This window comes from Typha angustifolia, chromosome 2, assembly GCF_048772165.1.
Source record: "Typha angustifolia cultivar Huaian chromosome 2, ASM4877216v1, whole genome shotgun sequence".
NCBI classification, from domain to species: domain Eukaryota; kingdom Viridiplantae; phylum Streptophyta; class Magnoliopsida; order Poales; family Typhaceae; genus Typha; species Typha angustifolia.
This window is the reverse complement of record NC_133240.1, coordinates 9,219,383-9,244,124: the sequence shown is the minus strand read 5'-3', so window position 1 is coordinate 9,244,124 and position 24,742 is coordinate 9,219,383. Positions and strand designations below refer to the sequence as shown.

The 24,742-nt window shown below is 38.1% G+C and overlaps 5 protein-coding genes across 5 annotated transcripts; 3 read left to right on the top strand and 2 right to left on the bottom strand.

Moving 5' to 3' along the window:
• Positions 1 to 32: 32 nt before the first annotated feature.
• Positions 33 to 1,932, bottom strand: LOC140770555 (LOB domain-containing protein 16-like). The gene is made up of 2 exons (XM_073111797.1): positions 1,382 to 1,932; positions 33 to 1,298 (listed from the first exon to the last, which is right to left on the bottom strand). The coding sequence occupies exons 1-2, from the start codon at positions 1,661 to 1,663 to the stop codon at positions 993 to 995; spliced, it is 588 nt and encodes a 195-aa protein (XP_072967898.1). The 5' UTR covers positions 1,664 to 1,932; the 3' UTR covers positions 33 to 992.
• Positions 1,933 to 3,582: 1,650 nt separating this feature from the next.
• LOC140770865 (deoxyhypusine hydroxylase-B-like) lies at positions 3,583 to 6,069 on the bottom strand. The gene is made up of 7 exons (XM_073112183.1): positions 5,842 to 6,069; positions 5,628 to 5,761; positions 5,335 to 5,552; positions 5,111 to 5,249; positions 4,358 to 4,484; positions 4,132 to 4,250; positions 3,583 to 4,049 (listed from the first exon to the last, which is right to left on the bottom strand). Exons 1-7 carry the CDS (start codon positions 5,996 to 5,998, stop codon positions 4,017 to 4,019), a joined length of 927 nt encoding a protein of 308 aa, XP_072968284.1. The 5' UTR covers positions 5,999 to 6,069; the 3' UTR covers positions 3,583 to 4,016.
• A 538-nt stretch (positions 6,070 to 6,607) lies between these two features.
• Positions 6,608 to 10,292, top strand: LOC140768333 (bet1-like SNARE 1-1). The gene is made up of 6 exons (XM_073108591.1): positions 6,608 to 6,766; positions 7,157 to 7,295; positions 8,024 to 8,171; positions 9,695 to 9,751; positions 9,852 to 9,911; positions 9,992 to 10,292. The coding sequence occupies exons 2-6, from the start codon at positions 7,282 to 7,284 to the stop codon at positions 10,079 to 10,081; spliced, it is 369 nt and encodes a 122-aa protein (XP_072964692.1). The 5' UTR covers positions 6,608 to 6,766; positions 7,157 to 7,281; the 3' UTR covers positions 10,082 to 10,292.
• A 2,539-nt stretch (positions 10,293 to 12,831) lies between these two features.
• Positions 12,832 to 14,923, top strand: LOC140774081 (AT-hook motif nuclear-localized protein 20-like). The gene is made up of 2 exons (XM_073116933.1): positions 12,832 to 12,853; positions 13,808 to 14,923. The coding sequence occupies exons 1-2, from the start codon at positions 12,832 to 12,834 to the stop codon at positions 14,668 to 14,670; spliced, it is 885 nt and encodes a 294-aa protein (XP_072973034.1). The 3' UTR covers positions 14,671 to 14,923.
• A 5,992-nt stretch (positions 14,924 to 20,915) lies between these two features.
• Positions 20,916 to 24,331, top strand: LOC140768386 (protein DETOXIFICATION 35-like). Its single transcript, XM_073108646.1, has 7 exons — positions 20,916 to 21,288; positions 21,977 to 22,602; positions 22,683 to 22,739; positions 22,814 to 23,052; positions 23,212 to 23,330; positions 23,747 to 23,833; positions 24,072 to 24,331. Exons 1-7 carry the CDS (start codon positions 20,998 to 21,000, stop codon positions 24,144 to 24,146), a joined length of 1,494 nt encoding a protein of 497 aa, XP_072964747.1. The 5' UTR covers positions 20,916 to 20,997; the 3' UTR covers positions 24,147 to 24,331.
• The last annotated feature ends 411 nt before the right edge of the window (positions 24,332 to 24,742 follow it).

Sequence of the window (24,742 nt, the reverse complement as noted above, 5' to 3'; positions counted from 1 at the left end):
AAATTGTACTTGGGCTCATGAGATTCAAACTGCAGATTCCACTTCATAAGGGTACTGATGCCTGAATTTGCTTTGGTGTTTTGGTATGTTGTTATAGGTACTGATGCCTTTACTCTCACACACATATACTGGAGGAGGATACTCTACCATTTTATGCATCCAAAATATGGTGTATAGAATTAGGATTCTTTTCTCTTTGTTTGCTAAAGTAAAGATTTGCGGACTCTCTAGCCGGGATGGGTTCTATTTTGATTTATTTTTTTTGGGCATTTTTCCCCTCGGCCTTTGGGGATTTTTTGTTTTATGATATCTTCGGCGGTTGGTCTAATCGCAAGATGGCAAGATATAACTCTTCAGTTGTGTAAACAGCTCTCTTCTAATGAAAAATAAACTTTACCATTTTATAGGCGTCTTCTATCTAATTTTTCTTGGTTTAGATAATTTGTACAACCCTGTTATCATCTACCGTTTGATATCATGTGTTTAGCTTCAGCTTTTTTCTCTTTTTTTTTTTTTCTCTCTTTCAGAGGAAATGCTGAGCTTCAGCTTTCCTAGTTGCTTCTGTTTTTAAGTTTCGTTTCACCTTTACCTCCTCTTGTCATTCCTTTTTTAAGCCCATAAAATAAGTTCGAATCGGAGATGATCTCAATATGATGCATATTTAGCCCAGCTTACTTCTATCTGGTTAAATATAACATAGTATTTGAGCAGGAGGATCATACCTCCTGCAATTCGCAGGCACAAGTGTGCTTACGAAATTAATAATTCAGACATGGCATCGAAGATAAATGACTTACCATGGGAATGGGTACCCAAAAGGATTCATAGGTCCACAACATCAATCTTTCCATGACCATCTTCTCAACCAATGAAACAAAGACCCATTTTTCCCTATAAGGTGATATAGAATTTATGATATAATACAGCTTAGTTCAGACAATAAAACTAGCGTCTCTATTTTACCATTGGACGGCAAATCCTCCTCAAGTATACTAGCTCTTCATCATCCTCAGAGCCAGAGCTTGGAGCTCCCCTAACTCATTCTGTGTTGCCCTCCTTTTCGTGCAATGATCCGACTTGAAGCACACCTCCTGCACCACCACTCCACCTTGTGAGCAATAATCTTTGCAACCGAGAGGCCCTTTTGGATGCATGATCTGTGCATCTGAACACGATTGGAAAACAGGAGTACTGGTGCTGTTGTCTTGCCACTGATCCTGTGACGATTGTGGCCTTACTTTAATGCCAGTAGCCAACTGAGCCTTCATTTGCATCAACTGTGCTTGCAGGATTGCAACCTGATATCAAATAAGAGAGAGGAGCTTATCCTTTCATTAATAGAGCAAAGAAACTATTACAGACAAGCATAATATATGACCACCTGCTGCTGCAAAGCAAATATCTCCGCTACACAACCATAGACTGGATTCCTGATCCTTGCCTGAGCCTCGTAAGCGATAGTTACGACGGCCTCACATCGATCTGCAAGGGGGACATGTTGCAGAAGCTTTGACACATTGCTTGCTCCAAATATCTTGTGAATTGCTGCAAACTGAGCTGAGCCTTCATCAGAGCTGAAGTAGGGAGCAAAGATGCAGTCTGATGCACATCTCCGACGAAGAAACTTGCATGCACCACAAGGAGGCCCAGATCCAGAGGCCATGTCAAGAGATATGGTCAGACTCACACACTGATCTGCATACTAGTCTTCGGGTAATGGGCATTATAGGAAGGGCCAGGTCTGGTGGGGTACATGGAAGGTATAATGCTGGTTTAGAAGAAATTGTGCATTGATGGTGTGACAAAAGATGGTGTCTTCTTTGAAGTCATCCAAAGCTTTCTTGTTTTAAATATAGCCTTCAGGAGTAGTGTTGTTGGTATATGATATGTTAAAAAGAGGTCTAATGCAGTGATCACCATATAAACTATGAATTTTCCGCCGAATACTAACCTTTTGGACTGTCTGATATGGAAAGGCTTTCTTCCTGATTGGAATTTTATACTACTAATGCTTGGTTTCTTCGTTTCTCTTCTTTTAACTGTCATTTTCTGTAACCCTTTAGTGTTTTGTGTGAATGATATCATATGTCCCTTAAGGAAGTGAGTGTTAAGACCATCATGGTGCTTAATTTCCAGCATGCTAAAGAGACTTCATCAAGCTAGAATTATTCAGCAGTTAAATGATTAACAGTAGGTAACCAAGTTTGAAATCTAACCACTTGATCTGATTGTTACCTATAATTATTCCATAAGAATAGAAGAAAAAAAGAAGAGGATGGTACAATCTATTAATACCTTAGTAGCAGCTTATTAGGTACAATAAGAGATTGATGTCAATTTAGAGCCTGCCAAGGTAACATGAGATTAAGAAATGAAGTTGGAATAATAAATTCATGAAGTATTGTGGACCAAGGAGCAACTTAGAAACAGAAAGCACATGCCAAATAATATAAGACACTGATGATAAATAACACTTTCTTGCAAAGCACTACCAAATGTGCCGAGGGAATTCTTCTCATTATGTTTTAGTTTGTCTCAACTTATGACAAAAAAAACACCTTTGCTGATGATAGTACACATATCTAGGGAAATGGGAACCCACATTGCCAAAATAAAAGTTCACGAGCTCAAAACTGTTCGATCAATAATCTCCAAATATAAATGCATCACTTTTATTGTCATTTTAGATTTTTTAGAATTTCTTCACCAACGTCGGGTAATATTTTTTTAAATTATTTATAAACTCGAAGACTAGATATGAGCTAGATAAATAGTCAATCCTTTCTAGATATAGAGACACTTAATGTCCATTGTCTAGTCTAAGCTTTAAGTTATATGCGTCGTCGAACAATTACTTCATATTAAGCGCCGCTGAGACTTGCTTCAAGTCATTGTTCTATCGAGCTATTTCTCCAAGCTAACCGCACTGTTGAGTCATCAACCAAATCGAGTCAAGCCACAAAACCACAAAATAATTTCTCCATAATATTATCAGAGGTTAGAGTTAAACGAATAATTAAAAAAGAAAAACACTAAATTGTGTGTGTGCGCGCGAGCATTTCTTCCTTCACCTCGTTGCAGGGCGATGAATTGATAATAGTTGACTCTTAATATCATTTCTCAAAGCACTCAATAGCGTTAATTATAAACCATCGAACAGTGTACAGCCATCCATACCGCACAGCAAAATCTGGAAACGCAAACTATAATCCGACAAGTTTAATCTAAAACCCAACTGATTGAAGACCTTCATAGCATTTAACAAGGAACCCAACTAGAGAGAAGATGGGCTGATGGCTCAAATTTTAATATATTGGCCTCTGCTTTAACATGCTCTTGGCCTGGCCTGGAATAAACTGTTGAGAGTAACAGTATCGTTCATGATATTTATAATTCTAATTAGAATGTCTGCAATATTATTTTCCACAAATGCCAAAAAAGAGAAGAAACAGATTTGTAGTCAAATGAAATTATTCCTTGCAAACTAAACAAGAGGTAGTAAAAATAGTTTTATGTCAATAAGATTGATGATCTTTCTTTCTGATGCTGTTCATATGGTGTACAACAATAGAAGTGAACATCTTTGAAGTTTGACAAATAGTAGCAGGTGTCAAACCTGCTACAGTAGTTGTATTTTAGTTATACACTCTTGCATACAAGCACTCTTATCGGGACATACTCCCAAAGTTTTTAGATAAGCTCCCAACAACAGCAAATAGATAGAAAAGGACAGTTTGTAAAATGAAACGAAAATTAAGTGTTTTGATTTGATTTAAAAACTAATATTTGGTGCCTGACACCATATTTAAGTCCTGGTACTGTAGATGAACTGAAAACTGCTGCATCTGATCCAATACCAAGCAAATCTGTAAACTGATGTTGGCATCATTTGCAAGCCACTCTGACATGGAGAAAACTACCACTCTGGGCAATCATTTGGAAACTTAGTATGTAGAGAGACCAATCTCCGATTATGCGACATGGAAATGTATTAGAGCAGAGCCATAGATACATAGCTACTGCACTTGAGGAGTTTGCATGAAAAGGTACTGCATGGAGAAGCCAAAGAGGTCAAACTTTAATATGGAGATGCAGTAATTTCTTAAAGAACTTTGCTCTCCTAGTTCTTACCTCGAAGGACTTGCCTGATCTTTCATATTTGAGCATGCTGAGAGCCACTTCGCAGCTTTGGGAAACTATAGGTTCAGGATCCTTTGCAAATTCCTCCAGAAGTTCTATACTTTTACTATCTATAACATGATGAGAATAAGAAAACTAAGGATCCAAATATATTCTTGACATTATGTATTGGTACAATAAGACACTGTTCCTTAAAAAGGTCCATCAGAATAAGTACCTGCAATGGAGCCAAGGGCTTCGGCAGCTTCATGTCTGACCATTGGATGCTCATTCACATTTTTAAGGACCTCCAAAAGTGCATCAGAAGCAGCTCTATTTTGCAGCTGGCCCAAGACATATGCAACCTACCAACTCAATAAAAACTTCACGTTTACTAAAATAACAAGATATGAAAAAAAGAATAGATGATTGTGCTGAGATGCAGTTTAGTTCGATAACTATATTATGAGATAAATCAGTTTCAGAAATCAACATCTTTTTTTTTTTTTTCAGAAACAGATAAAAAGCTGGTACAAGTTTAACCAACGTGCTCAAAAGCAATAACATGAAAACGGAAACTAATCCACACAGTATAATACTGAAAGTTTTAAAAGATATGGACAAAGGGACTCTTTAAATGTCAAGGACATCAGATTTGCTTATGGGAAAATAAGTTCCAACTGATGAAATAGGAGGTAAACAAAAGGCATACATATTTATTAATATAACATGTTAACAGGTAAATCTGCCAAGTTTCCCCAGAGAATCTCCAAAAGTACAAATAGAAATGAATCATGAAACATTTTGGAAAAAAGAACTACAAATAATCAAGGGATTCATGATACACATATAGAAGAAAGGGTGTCTTAGAGCACTAGGACATAATACAGCCTACAAACTATTCATTCTACAAAGAACAATAGCTCAATCCATGTCAAGAAATGTAGTACTTCAATGCATGACACATGCTTGAGCTAAAGAATAAGCAGACCTCATGCTTTAGAAGCGCACTTCTAGCACTTATTGAAGAAATTATAGCACTGACAGCAGCATCTCCACCGTTATTCCGAAGAGCAAATAAAGCTGCGTAACGCTCATACATGCCTTCTTCTTCATTCAGGAGAACTTCCCTTTGACAAGATTCACCAATTTAATCAACAATTAAGCACACGAACAAAGAAAGACATTTGCACCATTCATCCAGATAAAACATACCTCAGTTGATCCACAGAAGCATCAAACATAGCCGGCAAAGCTGGATCAACTGATAAAAAAGGTGAAGCTTTTACACTACTACTGCTTGCTTGTTCCCTTATTCGTCTAAGAGCTAGTTCACATGTTTCTTGCACCTCCAAAGCAGGATCTTTCTCCAAGCTCTCTTCTAAAATAAGAGTATTACTCTCTAACCCAATCGCTCCAAGAGCTTCTGCTGCCTACTATGCATGATTATACTTGGTAAATTTTAACCCTAAAAGAATTAAATTTATACTTCTATAGGAAAATTTGACCTCATGACGAACGATTGGATGCAAAGAGAGATCTTTGAGAACCGCCTCTAAAGCAGGGATAGCATCCACATCCTGCATTTGCCCTAGGGCGAAAGCAGCCTCGTGGGCGAGCAAATTTGAACAATCCCTAGTAGCTGAAAGCAACGAAGAGGGCAACCATAATTGCTAAGTTGATTGATTAATAAAGAAGTGGATTAGGGTTTTGGAACGGTACCATGCACGAGAGCTTCCCGAGGGGCGGCACCACGGAGATTGCGAAGGGAGAAGAGAGCTCGGAAGCGCTCCGAGATGGGTTGGGTCGAATCAAGGAGTCGCTGGCAGAGGAATTTCTCTATCTCTGGAGACGATCGGAAGGAACCTTCGCAGGCCATGGAGTTCTCAGAGGAGATTGGCTCGAAGAAGAAGGTTACGACTATATTGACTTCGAATTGCTCGAGGCATTAGATCGAACGTTTTACGTGCATTCGCGTAAGTTACACGCGGAGATGATTACTTGTCTAATAAAAGTAAAATGTAGGCGCTTACATGCATAAATTCTTATTTGAGAAAAACCAATAATACAGGAGGAAATTTGCAATTATATTCGGGGTCTAAAATGTAAATTAGTTTTCTGCGAATAACCTCCTATATTTTACTTTTATTTCGCAGAACAACTCATATTCTGGTACCCATTCGCAAACCTGACACCTATTTCCAATGATGGCGCAAAGTGCAAACAGGTTATCACACTTTCGTAATAAAAGTAAAATGAAGGACTTTATTTGCATAAATTCTGATTTACAAATACTGATAATATAGGAGGGAATTTGCAATATATTCGGGATCCGACGAGAATTAGTTTTCTCCAACTAAGCACCTATATTGTACTTTTATTGCGTAAAACTACTTATCTTCTGGTATTTGCAAATTGACACCTGCTTCCGCAGATTATTTATAAAAGCTAACCGTATGACAGGGGGCTTCTTGCAAAAACTTTAAAAAAGAAAAAAAAACACGAAAAACGTGGATTATTCATAGCCACGTCCTTCCTCCGTCCGTCTTCCCCCCCAAACCTCGAGCGAGATCGCGCTTCTCGAGATCCGACGAGCTCCGAGAACCTTTACCATAATTTCCAATCTCAATCTCAGATTGGAGTAAAGGTCAGTCCTTCTGCTCTTCCTCCAGTTCTATATCAGCGACGATTCGAAGAAGTCCATCTTGAATCAAACGTGTCGAGTTAGGGTTTGTTGATTTGTTTCCAGATCTGAAGAATTTTGACTCTTATTCTTGTTTGATATAGTCTTGCCTCACCACCGGTCGGTTTAGTCTCTGATAAATTGCAATATTTAATAACTGAATAATTGTTTATAACAATCGATCTTGAATGTGATGTTTTCTTTAGTTTGATAACTTGAGAAACCCATATATCTCGTAGATCACAAAGAACCGATTTAATTTGGTTGGATTCGAGAACCACATTGAGTATATTCGTTGATCTGGTTATTTATAGAAAGTTGACATTGGACATTCTGATTTCCCTTGAAATGTAGAGTAAGAATACAGATCGTGGAGCTTTTCTTCTTCCTCTTCTTGAAGAAGGTATACAGCGTGCGGAACCGGATCAAAGACTTGTCATAAGAGAAAAGCAATAATTTCTCATAATTTCAGGGGAGCCATGAATTCAAGGAGGTTAGTTTCAAGTTGTTTTTCTCTTTCTTTTCTCCCGCTCAGATTTGCTTACATGGTCACTAAAATGCTGGCATAATTCTCCATAATATTGACACTTGATAGTTGTATACAAAGTGATAAAGAATTTTTTTTATTTGCATTTATATAGTAGCATGAATCTAAGTACATCTAGAATGGAATTGCGTTGTTCTTTTTTTTTTTTTATCAGCAACTAGATTTACATACCAACTCGAATTAGTAGCTTAGGATAACTGATTTGAAAAGTGACGGCTGATCAATTATACACAGATACTGAAGCAATATACTGTGTTCCTTCTTCTCCTTTTTTACCAGGTATGCTTGATTCCAAAAGGTGCGCAGCCTATTATATATATATATATATATATATATATTAACGGATTTGGATCACATCCCATAAAGCGGGTTGTTGATATTATTCCTTAGATTCTTGTCAAAAAAAAAACAGAAGAAGAAAAGAAAGAAAAAACGAAGCCTCCAGTCTATTTGTAATTTGAATTACCATATTATATAAATACACTATGTGGGCATGGGTTCTCTTTATATTATATTATTTCTAACAATTTCTATAGCTTCATTGATACTTTGTCTTTTCCTCCTTTATTGAAGCTATATAGATACATCATTTTTAATTTTAAAAAAATGGTCTCATTGTATATGTTTTATTTAATTTAATATACTCGTTGTGTATTTTTCATTTAATGGAATAGGGACTATCGTAGCAGCAGGGCTGCACTATTTGATGGCATTGAAGAGAGTGGAATTCGATCCTCGGCCTACTCTACTCATGAAATCAATGAACATGATAATGATCGAGCTATGGAAGGATTGCAAGACAGAGTCAGTATTCTGAAGAGAGTAAGTTTTGTCCTATTAATGATTATATTTGCCGTATTTGAATCTTTCGGAGAAATTTGAGAGTAGTATTGTGTTAATAACTTCTTAAGAACCTTTTTTATCAGCATGGCTAGTGGTCTAAGTTCTTTCTTATCAGTTTAATGGATTTGTCAATATTCTAGCTTACCAAGTATGTTGCTGACTTATTCTTTGCTTATCTTCTCTATTAGATGGCTAATATTGATGCTAGAATCCTGATTCAGTACTCAAACTGCGGGATCTGACAGTAGTTTCATTTTGCAAATGTTACTTGTCCTAGTCAGTTTAGCCCATTGTCTCAGTGTCAAGGAGACCTTAACATCCGTGGATATTCTGTTTTGCCTTCTCTGCATTGCTATTCTGATTCGTCAAATCTCAATTAAATCATGAGCTTACCAACATAAAGAGCTTTATTTACTGGCCTTAGAAAACTCTGTTTAGCACTGGAAAATGTTAGGAGCCTGTAAGAAGGATCCTTGCTCAGGATTCATTGGCATACAAAAGCACATGGAGTGGAGGGACAGTTACACTATTGAAGCATAAAAAAGAGGGAATGTACAATGATTAGACTAGACCAGCAAGACATGCCCTTACAGGTAGTGTTGCTGAATATATCTGTTTATACAAGATTCAGATTTCACAGGGCATATTTGTGAACATTTTCTTAGCTCAATTATGTTATCTACATTTCCAGTTATTTTTGAATTTGACCACCATAGGAATGATAAATTAATTGACTACCATAAGAGGGAAGTTTTGGCAAATGGAATGGAAAGAACGTTAAGATTTTGAATTTCATTTGTTAGTTCTGGTGGCAACTTCATTTCTTTTTCTAACATGAAGTTACAGATCATAGTATATTGCTCTTAGATCATACTAAGTACATAATGTAGATTGGCACTCCTTTGGTACATCAACCATCTAAATATTTGCTACTTTGAAATCTTAGAGAATGATTTGCAACTTGCAAGGACCTGAAAGTTGATTTATGTTGAGCATATCATCTTTTCAGTATTAGACTGAAAATGTCCTATAACTTTTTGTTGTCCATTTTTGGTACATCCTTGTAAGCTAGATGTTTAATAGAGCAAAGTCATCTTTGGCACCTGATGAGCTAAAAGAGTTGGTAATCAGCTAAAACATCACTTGTGTAATTTGTGAATTTCTTTCTTTGTGCCATGTAAGGCGGATGTTTAATGGAATGAAGTCATCTTTGATTCTTTGTTGCCCAGTGAGTTATAATATTTACAGTAGTCCCCACAATAGCATTTGTAGTGAGGTCACCTCTATTCTGAAGTAATATTAGAATTTCCATCCAGCTTGAACTTCTGAAATTGTAATCACTTTATAGATTTGTGGGGCCTCAGGAATTTCCTTTTTGTTGGTGATTTGTAATTCTTTCTGCAGTCAGGAATTTGTAGATCTTTTCTGAAATCAGACGCCCTTTTTTGATTGGTTTCTTTTATCTATGTGCAATCTCTAATTAAGTGAGTGGCTTTTGGCAGTTGACAGGTGATATACATGAAGAGGTGGAGAGTCACAACCGCATGCTGGACAGAATGGTACGCGGATTATATCTACATCGGTTCCCTTAAACATCTCTCATATATTTCCTTTTTTCTTTGGGTGATGCATGCATCTAATGATCCTGGTTTAATACAGGGAAACAATATGGATGCATCTAGGGGAATTCTTTCTGGAACTGTGGACAGATTTAAGATGGTACTTATGTCTATACTCATCGCATTACGCCAGCTATTCTTTTGTCTGCTCTGCTGATACCACCAAATTTTACATGGCAGGTTTTTGAGACCAAATCAAATCGCAGAATGGCTACCCTTGTAGCATCTTTTGTTGCCATCTTCCTGCTCATATATTACTTGACCAAGTAGCAGAGTTAAATATTAAGCTACTGCTATAAATGTTTGCAGGACAATATATACCTAGTATGCTTCTGTTGGTATTTTCATGCCAATATATCTGGATGTAATATATACATCATGAAGCAAGCCTTGTCTATGGTGTTGTTATCCTGCTTCTGGAAGTCCTGTCATATTGCTGCAATGTGAAATGATATCATGTCTGTTATTGGTTTGGATGTTATAGATGCCCTGAATGTCTTTGGTTGACTACAGCTTTTCTTCCTCAAAAAAGAAAAAAAAAAGGAGAAAAGAAAATGTTTTTAGTGATGAATATTGACAATATGTTTTGAAGTTGTTAATAACTACTTTGTTTTCGGTTTGTCGATAAACCAAGGAGAACTAAGGGTGCATTCTGCAAGTTCTATCCATCTTTAGAGGTTATATGATAAACTATCATATTAGATGCTCAATTATATCTCCTCATACGAAACAACATTTAGCGAATAGTCCGAAACAAAAGTTTGTGTACAATTTGTCCTTTTAACTATTATTTAATACAAAAATCCGGATATTCTTGAGTTTATGCCTTAAGGATCATGTATTACATGTTTCTCTAGTGTGACGCTGATTCATTTCTTTTCCTTCCTTTTTCTTTAATTTTTTTTGGATATAAATGGGAAGAACTATGTCGTGCTCATTTTAATAAGTCAGCTTTGGCAAACTCAAATCGGAAAACTATATAAAGATCCAAGATCAAACCCAAGTTTGGTGCTGACCGACTTGTATTATTGAAAGTGTGATGCTTTAATCGTGTGGGGGCACTTCCTACCGAACCACTATCTTAAGCAGTTAACCTTCCTTTCTACCTTCCACTACTAAGCTGACCAATCCTTAACTACATTGCAATCTATGCACATCCACCTATTAAATCCTCTCTCTCTCTCTCTCTCTCCCTTATTATCACATCCTAGAATTTGCATCAACATCCAGGTGAGTTGGCTCGTCCGTCTGATAGCAGCCCTCTCCTCCCAGGTGGAGAAGAGTTGGGCATCTCCTCACGACACATGGAGATGGGTTAAAGTAAGACCTTTGAACACCACCAGATTCGATTTTATTTATCCATTCACACCCATCTACCTCACATCTCATGTGCATCTTACCTGTACCCATCTTAGATTATTCGGCTCTCACATTAATCTAATCTTTTCTTAGCCCAGTTAGGAGTGTCACGCACACACCACCGATGCCTATTAAATTCTAATCTTTGCTGCTACTTTATTATCTATTCACAAGTGCAACAAGGCAACTGGGTGTTTAAATAATTAAGCATGACAGGATCTTTAGTTGGGGAGCCGTTGTACTTCGCAACTTGTGCTAGGGACCACTGCATTTAGGAATCTCCATTTTTTTTTTTAATCTTCTTTTATATATATATATATACACACTCATTAGTAGATGTCTTCTCGTGAAACCTCATCCGGTTTCATGCCTTATTGGTAGCTTTATTTTAAAAAAGAATTAGACATAAACCATTAAAGTATTACTTGAGCTCTGAGCCTTCTGACCCATTAAGGAAAGGGAACTGTGGAGTTCCATCTCAATTATTCATGCTTGATTCGTTGATTAATTTTTCTTCTTTTCTTTCTTTTCTTCCTTCTTGAGAAGTTGAACTTTTCCACTTTTCAGTAATAATATACTATGCGAATCTCTACCACTTGAGATAAAATTAACCCATCAATCACACAGTCAGAGATGGAGAAATTTACTTAAGTAAATTTTGTTTCTTTTAAGGTATATACATGTAGGATTTCTTGATGCAGATTGACCTTTCGTTTGATTTCTTCACTTGGCTTGTGGGCTTATTTACAAGAGATTAATTTTCAAAATAAGAATCTAACTGTTTTAATATTTTTCTTCTTTTTACTCTCATGGAGATCCACATCTTAAATAACTGTGAGAACAAATCTTTACTTTACTTTGAGTACGAAATCTTTGTATCCAGACAGTTATGGGAAGCCAACCTTTTTCCTCATCATACATGCACTAGAAAAAAAAAATTTAAGGATTTGGATAAAGAAATGTTTCCGTACTTTATAGACATCAAAGTTTGGTACCTCAAGAGATGAAAATAAAAAAAAAAAAGACTAGGAGGGCCTATTCATCCACTGTCCTTTCACAGGAGATTTTCCCAATTGGAATGTTAATTAAGTAATCCACATCACAAGAAACAAAAACAATATATAGGCATTATCTTCTTCAGTTCGAAGGAAAAGAAGGTGGTTAGAGATAAAGTTTCTAATGAAATATTACCATGTGTGGCCGTTTTTGCATGAGTAGGTTATTCATTATGCAAAAATGATGCGAGCTTCACATTCTTCTATGTACTTAGTTGTCCTAACTGTGGAAGAAGGCATTGTTTAATTACACAAATCTAGGCAAAATCCAGGCTTAGATTAGATATCTCAATCTTTTGGGTCTTGTACTGGTGCTGTCAGAAGTGCTCCTGGGGGGGTCACAACTGTTATTAATAGGACTCCGTTACTTAATTAGATGCTTTAAGAAGTCAATCAAGGGGATTACTCTCTTTGATATTATTGCTAACCAATACGATGGTTGCAATCATGTGTCTGCTTCTCTCGGCGGAGAGACTTTGAATTTAGTATATATCTCATTTCCACTTGATTCATAATTGTTTGTGATATATCTCATTCTAAATTTCGTATTCGTTTACATACCTTTCTAGTTTATTTTGTATAACGATAGGTTAAAATCTTAATGTGATGGTTTCTCTTGACGAGGAGAGTTTGAATCTGGGACTTCTCATTCCACTTGAGAGAAATTATGCATCTCTATCAGTACTGCTATCGAACAATAGAAAGCACAGCAAGAGTGGAAATAAACTGGAAACGTGGGTTAGATATTGAAAAGGTGGATAAATATGAGAATTTGTACTCCTATCATAGTAGTACAAGAACAAACAAAGGAACAAAAAAGAGATAAAAAAAGAAAGAAAGAAAGAAAGGTGGTCATCTCTGTCTCTCTTTCTCTCCTTCTCCTTCTCTCTCTCTCTCTCTCTCTCTCTCTCTCTCTCTCTCTACCCCCTTGGTTGGGATGTCGTAGTTAGCGAAAGGGACGTGCTCCCCACCTGCCCATCCGCACGCGGGTCCTACAAGAAACCTTAATTTCCAACACAACAAAACAAAGACATACATAAACACATTGTCTCTCTCTATGATCTCTATATCTCTGTCTACTCCAATCCTAACCCCAACCCAGACTCAGTTCAATGCACCTTATAAACTTACACCAACACAACATCAACAACTCAAAAGCTCTTCAAAAGACGACCCAATCCCTATCTTATTACCACCACCATCTCCTTTGTATAATAATCCACTCCCCAAAGTCTCTTTCTCTCTCTCTCTCTCTCTCTCTCTCTCTCTCTGTGCACCAAGTCTTCTTCCTCCTGCCTTTTCTTATATACCACTTGCTTAACAGAGAAAATAATACGCGGCTCCTCAATTGCTACTATATATATATATATTTATATTTACACACATTAAAGAAAGAGGATCGATGTATTCCCTTCATCTCATTCACTTCCTGCAGCCTTTATTCTTCTCCATCACTTAGACTTTATCCAAAGTCTGCATAGCTGCTCTTCTCTTCGCTGATCAGTACTTGGTCTTGTGGAATAGAAGAGCAGAGGAGGAGGTGTCTGTTTGTTTGTGTTCTTCCTGTTTTTCTTTTAACTAGGCAAACTGGCGAACAGGTGGTGGACGGGCGGCCATCTTGGCCTCCCGGGAGCCGACGTGGCGGCCTCCGGCTCCAATAACGACTCGCCACCGAAAGAACCTGACCAAAGCGGAGGGGGCGGAGGAGGAGGAGGAGGCGATGACGTGGACAGGGACAACAGCAGCGAGCCACGCGAGGGCGCCGTCGTGGGCAGCAACCGTCGCCCGCGCGGCCGGCCCCCGGGCTCCAAGAACAAGCCGAAGCCCCCAATCTTCGTGACGCGCGACAGCCCCAACGCCCTCCGCAGCCACGTCATGGAGGTCGCGGGAGGCGCCGACGTGGCTGAGTCCATAGCCCAGTTCGCCCGCCGCCGCCAACGAGGCGTCTGCGTTCTGAGCGGCGCCGGGACAGTCGCCAACGTGGCTCTCCGCCAGCCCTCCGCTCCCGGGGCCGTCGTCGCCCTCCACGGCCGATTCGAGATCCTCTCGTTGACCGGCACGTTCCTCCCCGGACCGGCCCCTCCCGGTTCCACCGGGCTAACAGTCTACTTAGCTGGCGGCCAAGGCCAGGTCGTCGGGGGGAGCGTCGTCGGCTCCTTAGTCGCCGCGGGCCCCGTCATGGTCGTCGCCTCAACCTTCGCCAACGCGACGTACGAGAGGCTTCCTCTGGAGGACGACGAAGAAGGATTGGCCGCCACCGGCGGCAACGGATCTCAGGGCCCACTCTCCGGAGTCTCCGCACCGCTAATGGGGCCCGGCGGTCCCGGCGGTCTTCCCGACCCCTCGGCGTTGCCGATTTTTAACCTCCCGCCGAATTTAGTCCCGAACGGCGGGCAACTTGGCGGCGACGCCTTCGCGTGGGCTCATGCCCGGCCGCCGTACTAAATCGAGAGGAGTTGCATGAAATATTGGAGATCTCAAGATAACTGATGCTGATCATGATCATGGTGAGGTATTGCTACTGTTTTATTCTATTAGGTAGTATATATAGATGATATGGTTAGTCTTTGTTGTTGTCTAACAAAGATTACCATGGAATTATGTTTGCTGTGATAGTTTTAGTAGGAGTTGTATTTGCGCAAACTTTGGGAATCATAACTGCATCGATTAATGGAAAACTTACACGAACTTCAATTCATCGCTTCATGACAACGTAGGAAGTATATATTCATGTAAATTTATCCTATACTAATTAATACCCGTGATCGATTTCAAATTGCAGGACTAATGTATTGAATTATCTCACATGCATGCAGAGAAATGTATCTTCTTTCGTTTTACTTGTCGAAATTGATCATAGATAAGTTTTTGCTCTCTTAGATAATCATGACCTCAAGCTTAGTTTCTATTTTCACCTACACATTATAAGAGCTATAATCAAATGTTTGCAATGATAGCAGTTTCACCTCAATTAATGAAATATATGCTAATGTCTCTAGGAAACAGATGCTATTAATTCTTCATGAGAAATAGAAATAATTTCTAGCTAGTGCACCAACTGTCACATTATTGAAGCTATGTTCTTTCTCAGTGCCAGTAGTACTACTAGAGATCATGATGGAAGATATATAAGATGTATTGAGACTTTCCTTTACTGTGAGGGAAAATGAGAAGAAAGAAAGATAGGACAACTTGTGGCTGCTAATGAGAACTTTGATTCCGCAGCTAACATAGATTCTGAAAAGTTCTTGTTATTAGGTAATTGGCTAAACAACCTTTGCAGTTGGTAATTAGCTAGATTGTTCTAAATAGCCATAGTACTTGTGTAGTTTTAGTTTGGCATTTAATTTGTCATGTTAAATGGTTGGTGATATTCTTGAAAATGGACAGAGAGACATCTAACTTTTCTTTCTGGAAATTATGAGGTATTGAAAAAACTATATATATGCAGAAGCGAAATCAGAAAAATTTACCATAAAAGATTTGTGTTTCTTGAACAAGTTTCCCAACTATTTGTTGTGTAGTTATATATCATGGGAGGAGTATGCATAAAAGAATTCCAATTTAAAACTCTAGGTCTCTTAGAATAGAGAAGAGTAGAGAAGAATTTCCTCCTATGAAGGTTTTGAATTGTATTCTAGGAATAAGTCAAGAATACGTAGAATTCCAATTATGAAGGTTTTGAATTGTATTCTAGAATTCCAATTATGAGGCTAGTGAGAGTTTTCGTTTTTTTTCGAGGCTTCTATTTAGTGTTTGTAATTAGCTAGTAACATTAACTTAAAAGAAATGATGTCTCTCAAGAAAAAAGAGTAAATATTGTTCATCAAATACTTTCCATACGTTTATTTGAATTGGCACATATCACAAAAGATTGGTCATTTGGTTGATTCATTATCAAACTATATATAGATTATATATTACTAACTGAAGTCTGATGATATTGATGCATTACATTGTGCATACTACTCTTTACTTCTATTGTCTTAGTGGTCTATTTAGCTTAATAGAATCTCTAGACAACCTTTTCCCTGATCAATAATCATAGTAAGCATATGATACACGTTATAATGACATGCTATTTAGTTAAATCATTGGGAAGTCCCTTCATTAGTTAAATTAATCTGTGATCAACTTTCTACTTCAACATATCTTGTTTAACCCTATTGATTTGTCAAAACGATATAAAAACTTAATTTCTTCACCACATACTTGAACTGAACAATTTAAACTAAATCTCCTTTCAGGATTAAAATTAATCAACAAGTTGCCTGCTAGTTGGTCAGTATGACAAAGTTGTGTATGTGTCATGTAAGGTGCATTGTTATCTCTGATCCCTAGTTTCTCATTGGTGCAGAAGCAATCAATATATGCTAGTATGAGACATTATCGTTTAATTTCTAAAAGATATATAAGAATGTCAAAAATGTATCTATTGACTTTGACGAGATTGTGATATTTGTCCTTCTTCCGAGTACTACTTGTTTTGCTAAGAGTTTTTGGAACTGTGGAAGTGAGAGTGACTGATTGTAACACAATGGCTTGGAGATCAATCATGTCACTTTCTTTCTCTTTCAAGGAGGTGGGTGGGACTACCAACTCTCGTCAGTTGATAGATAAGTAATATACTGGGGAGGATAGTATTTCTTGCATGAATATAAATAATGGTGGCCTCTATGACTATTTTGACACCAAGACAAGCTATTACAGTCAAGGTTTCACCAAAGTACAAGAGATCAAATATTTGATGTTAGTCCATGGATATATTATGCTGCATTGAATTGGTCTACTTATTGTCATATGCAGCTTGTTGACTATAATTTTTCCCCTTAATTAAAATTAACCGGCTTGTAGTTAGTGTTAATTTGGCATATAAAATTAGCACATGTAACGATTAGTTGAATAGTTAAAAGCAACTTTCCGAACACGTCATGTGGCGTTTGATGATTAAACTTTGTGTTAATTACTATGATTTCCTTGGTCATTTAACATGCATATGACCCCTGGAATTGTTCAAAGTCATGAAAATATTTTTGCATACCATGCTGCAAGTTTATGGAGGAACATTCCTCCTCTTTACTTCCAAAGTTTGATTCTTAGAAGATGTTCTAATTATTCAAACTTACTCATTCAATTTGAAACGTTTTAGATCTCATCGGTTCCGTAGGATGTTGGGGATCGAGCAAATGAGTCAAGAGTTTAGAAACTTCTAAATAGCTTCTGGGTCTTCTTTCTACATCTTAAAGAATGCCGGAGACCAGTTGAATTTTGAAACTTTCCAAGTAGGAGATTTCTTCAGTGATCAGGACTAAATTAGTAAATTCTCATCATAAGTTTCCAATTAATCTTCAATGTTCCTTTACACCAAGCATTTGCCTCCCTTGGTAAATGCTGGCTATATAATTATGATGTTAATTACTTGAAAAAGATTCTATATTAGATGATTCACTTAGCACTAAAACAAATTAGTAGCATTTGGGACCACACCTCACATGGATTAAGAATAAAGCTCGTTCATATGTTTCTCTTTCCTATGAGTTTATAGCAACTTGTAGCCAAAAATTCTAATGCCAAAGCCTCAATTCCTGTGAATCCTATTAGCAAGATTATTCCAATCCTCTATTGTAACCTTAGGAGACCATCCAATTGTTGCCCACTTTTTGTTTCTCTTTCTCCTTTACTATGCTTTTGCTTGTAGCTTCTCCACTTTTAACATCTTGGTTATCGAATAAGCGCGAAAGCAAATCCACTAACCATGCATTAACAATGGACACGTCAACAATTAGTTAAAAAATATTAGTAGGGAACCATGCCTAACACTAGCTAATCTTCGCCGAAGAATACGGTAGGGGACCGCCATATCGGTGACTAAAAGATGCTTAAGAATTAATTAGTGGAAGATGATGGAGGGAACTCTAGTTTTCGTTAATTTTTGAAGTTTAATTAGCTGGCTATGAGATGCATATCTCATGTGTCTCTCTTCCAAATTATTGATTAGCAACCCGTGATCTTTATATTATAGACATCTAATTAAGTTGGGTCCCCTTCAATTTTACCTTCTTCCACTTTATTTCGGTAATTTATTGAGGTCTCTTATCTACTGGTTAACTAGAAATGGAACAATTAATATAATAGAGAATGATGTATCTAAGGAAGGAGACATAAAACTAATGATCTTTCTTGACTTGTCATTTTTTAATAGCAATTTGCGGTTGCCCAAAAATTTATTAAAAGACACCGTTGTTGGCATCATTAGTATAGATGTATGTATGTGGCGACTAAATTTGAACAGATTAGCTTTTGTCTCTTGTCTTTTTTGGGCTAGATTAGAGATAACAACATTGCTAAGATTTTAGGGCCAATTCAGACCCAGGCCCAATAGCTAATATGTCAAAGGTGTTTGATTAAATGTCTTGAGGACCAAACACATCATCAACTCTGCAGTATTTCAAGCAATAAAGCAAAAGATAATGCATTAATTGTTTCGAGAAGTGAAAGAATTATGGCTCAAGGCCAAGCCTAAGCTCCAAATCCACTTCTTCTTGCTCTCCAACACTTCTCCTGATCTTTCTTGTACTCACTCCATCATCATCTTGCATTCTCTTGGGCCTTCGCAAATGCGAGCTTTTACCGCTTCGATTAGACCTCCTTGCGTAGATTGAAGCTCTATCTTTCCTGTGCATGTTCATGTGCCCTCCTAATGCTTGTGCACTGGGGAGTCCTCTCTTGCAGAAGACGCACTTGTAGAACTGCGCAGCGCCAGAATTATCGTCATTTGATGCCATTGTTTCCTTCTTTTCTTCAATACTTTCCATCATGGAAGATGAAGTTAGGAGTAGGGTTGGAGTTGGTGATAAAGATGCAAGTCTTTAAGCTTTGTGATCATAGAACTGGAGAAATGAGGGAGATAGCTATTGTCCATGTTAGGAGAACACGGTTTTGACGTAATGCTGGCTAAGGAGATAGCTGTGTATTCACTAGAGTCCATTTATTAGAGTTCTCTACAACCATCCCCCAGTTCTGAATCAATTTAGATCGATCTCATTCACATTAAATCAATGTACTACTACTCTACGACAAACAGAAGGCCACAGGGGGATGAATCTTCGACTGCAAGCCTTGGCCCATGCCTGAGCCCAACCAGCTGATTAGTGGACCATCCTAATTGACAATTGCAAGGAGGAAACAGTGGATCTTTATGGCATGCAGTTCTCTTTAGTTGCCACAGATTTTGATGCATAATTAGTCTAAAGTTATTTGTGATTAACCCCTATATCTTTTCCATATAACTTTTACTCTTAAACCTAAGAATCTAGGAATCAAGCTATGAAAAGTACCTCTAAAGACACTTTCTAGCAGAACCCACACACTAATCAAATTTACTAAGATGCTTTTGAAGATTTTTTTTTTAAAAAAAAAAATTAAGAGAGAGACAATTAAAGATAATGAGAGGTGAGTTATAAATAACTAGAAGACAAAATATTATTTAGAACTTTTATCTTTTAATATACTATGCTTCTTATGGATCGTATTCCTAGCAATCTGAGTGTATCTATGTCTGCAATTGGCTTTGGCTAGTTGGGAAGTACTTAATATTTCGTATGTATAGGAAAAAAAAAAAGAGTTAGAAATACAGAACCCACTAATTGATTTAAAAAAATTTATAGCAATTAATGACAAATCTGGGCCTGCTAATTAGGCCTAGAGATACAAGTATCCCCAGTTATACCAAAAAATACTCTCAACTTTTTATAGTGATTTTGTAGATTAGTCCCAGGAATAAAAACATTCTAAGCGGCAGATATTTAATCGACTACTTGATTTAAATAATAGTAGTCTTACTTGAGAATTCTTCATGGCTGTTATGTTTCAGAATCTAATCAGTATAAATCTCCTTGATTTTTTTTTAATTCTTTTTGTTATTAAGAATTATAGCTTTAGAAGTATCAAAAATCAATCGAGAATACATCCCAACTCAGAACGAGGAGAAGCATTCACTCCATAAAGGCATAAAAGATTACTAGCCCTATCTGGATGGGCTGCCCAAAGGTAACACAGCCCTTTCACCATGCAAGTTTCTTGTAAACTCTCTCTGATTAGGTACCATGATGTAATTCTTAAATATTTTGGCACCTAAGTAGGTGAAAGAAACTTCAGGTTTCACAAAGTGTCAAACTAGGCGACGGAGATCGGAGATGGTATGCACAAGATCCACAGGGATGTGCACGGCAATGAAGAGATTGGACTTCTCCTTGTTCACTGCCTCGAGCTCTTATTGGCTTCAGCAACACTAATGATATGCCTCGTGTCTATCAGTAAACAAGACGACATCTTAAAAGGTCAAACGATAAACATTATTAGCTTGACCCCAGATCCTATTGCTATTAAAACTTTGGAGTAAAAATACAATTGGCGCATACGTGGAACGGCGTCCATCTTTCGTGGCATCAAACTTCTTCTTCTTTTTTTGAATTAAAAATTAAAAAAAATTCAAAATAAAAGAGAAAATATTTATATTCGGGTCCATATTTAATTTTGGGAAAACGGCGTTAAAGAGTAGCACGTGGCCTTCATGCTGTTGTTACCAACTTCATCACTCGTTCCAGTTTTCGTGGCACCGAAACCAACCGGAAATCCCAAAACCCAACCAACTACAATCTACGAGCTTTTATTTAATCAGTGGCAAGGAAATTACCTCAAAAGGAGATAAGAGAGAGAGAGAGAGAGAGAGAGAGAGAGAGAGAGAGAGAGGGAGAGGAAGAGGAACGAAGGATGGGAACGGTGGTATCTCCTCTCCTCGACAATGGCGGGCGCACGGTAGCGGCGGAGGAGGCGGAGGGATATGATGAGAAGGAGGTGCGCACGGTGGGCGACGCGTGGGGGATGTTCGTGGAGGAGTCGAAGCGGCTCTGGGCGATCGCTGCGCCCATCGCGTTCAATATCATATGCCTCTACGGGAACAATTCTTTGACCCAGATCTTCGTCGGCCACGTCGGCAACCTGGAGCTCTCCGCCGTCTCCATTGCCCTCTCCGTCGTCTCCAACTTCTCCTTCGGCTTCCTCGTGAGCTCCCTCTCTCTCTCTCTCTCTCTCTCTCTCTCTCTCTCTCTCTCTCTCTAGAATCTTGTCCCCGTCCTTAGCCGGGGAAGGAGGACGTGGGCGCGTGGCATGTTGTTGATTCGTGAAGGGCAGAGGCGTAGAGTGGGTGAGAAGCATTCCGGAGGTGTGGCCGGGTTTAGGGAAATTTGCATTTAACACCTTAAAACTTTTTCATTTTCACACCCTATTTATCTGTTAGGGTGTTTCCATGGGGGACTATTATAAACAGTAAAAGGACGGGGTGTAAAAATGAAATTAACAATAATATTTCAAATTTGGCAGAAAAGTCGGGCGTCACAACTAAAAAGTAAAAAGTGGTCTATTATTTTTGTTTGGTTGGTTGTTGCCATGTCACACTCTGGGTTCTTTTCTGGGTATCAATCAGTACCACTCGCTAGCGCATATAAATAATCGGGTACTAGGACTAGGATATTTTATATGTCTAGGGGTGAAAATGCAAATGTGACAGGGATTTTATTTTTCAGACTCTTTTAGAATTAGATAGTTTTTGATAGAAATTTATACAATAGCAAAAAAATAGTCTTTTTGAAATTTAAATTTAGTTTTGATCGCTGTTAGTCTGTGATAAAAGATTTTTAGCCTGCAATATGTAGCTAAGAAGCACTTCCCATTCTGTTTCATGGATGTATAGTTTGGCATGGGGAGTGCACTTGAGACACTCTGTGGACAAGCATTTGGAGCCGGTCAGGTCGCCATGCTTGGTGTCTACATGCAACGTTCATGGATCATCCTCATTGTCTCCGGATTCTTTCTCTGTCCACTCTTTGTATTTGCCACCCCTGTCTTGAGGCTTTTAGGCCAAGAAGAAGCCATCGCCATCGAAGCCGGCAAATTCACCATCAGCATCATTCCCCAGATATTTGCATCGGCTATCAATTTCCCTACTCAGAAGTTTCTCCAGGCGCAGAGCAAGGTTACCGTTATTGCTTGGATTGCCTTTGTGGCGCTCATAATTCATGCCATCCTCTCGGCCCTCTTCATCTTTGTCTTCAACTGGGGATTGGCCGGCGCGGCGGTGGCCTTCAACATCTCGGCGTGGTTGGTGGCTTTGTCTCAGGTGGTGTATGTCGTCGGCTGGTGCAAGGATGGGTGGACAGGGCTGTCTTGGTCTGCGTTCAACGAGCTCTGGCCATTCGTTAAGTTGTCGTTCGCTTCGGCTGTGATGCTTTGCCTTGAGATCTGGTACATGATGATCCTCGTCGTGCTCACCGGTCACCTCGACAATGCGGAGATCGCCATCGACTCCATTTCGATCTGGTGAGCTCTCAGTCTCAGCGGTGACTCGCCTCGCCGTTCTAATTGATGCATTTGTACTAACATTCATGCTTTTGTTTCAGCATGAATATAAATGGTTTGGAAGCCATGCTTTTTATTGGATTAAATGCTGCTATAAGGTACATGAACAAGCAATCACTTTATTTTCTTCGTCATCTACATGTTACCTATCTTAATCTGCTGCTGTTCTTAGTGTTCGGGTCTCCAATGAGCTAGGATCAGGTCGGCCCAGGGCGACCAAGTACGCTGTCATGGTGGTGGTGATCCAGTCCCTGGCATTGGGGCTCCTCGCCATGGCAATTATATTAGTATCTCGCAATCATTTCGCTGTTATATTTACTGGTGACAAGGAGCTTCAACGTGCAGTTGCTAAAATTGCATACCTTCTCGCTGTGACTATGGTGCTCAATAGCGTTCAGCCTGTGATTTCAGGTGTTCTTCAGAGTTTTCTTCTTTGATTCACAAGAAGAATAAATATATATATATATATATATATATATATATATTATATATATATATTAATTAGCATTTTACTTCGTTTCTGAAGATAACTACGAATGTCATCCTTACTCAATCTATTATGTGAATCAGGAGTGGCTGTTGGTGGTGGATGGCAAGGTCTGGTAGCATATATTAACTTAGGCTGCTATTATATATTTGGTCTTCCTCTGGGGTTCTTTTTGGGCTTTTTCTTCAAATTGGGAGTGCAGGTAATTTCATCTTCTGATAAAAGCCTTGTAATTAGAATTTTTGACTCGGTGTTCCTTGTTAATAAAACATTTTGTATTCTGAGAACTGCAAGGGTAGGTAGGGTCTGATGAAGTATCTGCCTGCAAGCTTCAAGCAGAGCAGGATTGCTTCAGCTAATAAGATCAAAAAAACAAAAAATACAACTTAATTTGTAGTTCTTTTTCAATGAAACACCAACAAGGTTGTTGAAAGAGAATCCAAATTTTGCATAAGAAATCTCATTTGTTTGTAGAGTTGCATAGTAGGAATTATTGTCTCGCCTCAATTAAGGCATAATGGCAGTTAGTCAGAATATTCAGAACTGACATAACTTGTGTTGTTATCTTACATTATTATTCTCATAAGCTTTTCTAACAGATTGTTACATTGATCTCAGGGAATTTGGGCTGGCATGCTTTGCGGAACGGCATTGCAAACATTGATTCTACTTTATATAGTCTGGAAAACTAACTGGAAAGCCGAGGTAAAATAGCCACTCCATCCTATGTTAGTCACTCAGAAATTGGAATCTTGAAAACAATAAGCATTTCTAATACTTTAGCATTGTATCGGAGAATGTATAACGAAGAATGTGAACCAAGGTTATCATATATTTTTTAGCATTGCTTACAAAGCTTTCACCATTAAGAATGGTGACATTGTGCAACCAATGCTCTGAATCGAAGGACCTTGGTAGTTTAACTACTTACTAAACTTTACAGGCTGCTCAAGCTTCTGAACGCGTGCGGTTGTGGGGTGGACAAGTTGACTCCAAGCTTCCAGAAGAATCAACTTAGCTCAGAAGCAGCTTTTTCTATCATCAATTCTATTTATTATGATTTTGAAAATAATTGGGTAGTTCTCCTTTCCGCATACGATGTCAATTGCTTCCTTTGTTATAATTTTCTTTAGCTCATAGTTGGATAAGTTTAAGACTAAATGGTGAAATGTTATCTCAAAGCCATGGCTACTTTGGTTTCAAGATTTTCTTATGACTGCTCGAAAATATTTTCTTCTTATCCTCCACTCCTAATTGTGCAAAAACTAACTTGAAACAGAACTATACGTTCTAAGAAATTGATGCTTAACCGCAGTAAACGTATAACATAAGGTCTGAAATGAAAAAAAAGAAAAGAAAAAAAGAATAAAGTCAAGGGATAATTACATCTGGACCCGTTAATTATTGCAGAATTTTATATAGATATTCTCATTTTCTTTTTTTGGTTAATTGTTCATTTAATTTCTGTATGAGAAACTTTGAGAGTTAAATAAATATTTGATATTTTCTGTGAACACCGAGAGACGAGAGACATATTTATATAATAGTTGAGGAGGAATTAGCGCCAAACAATATATGTTTTTCATGAGAGAAGTTTAGAGTAAAATAAGCATG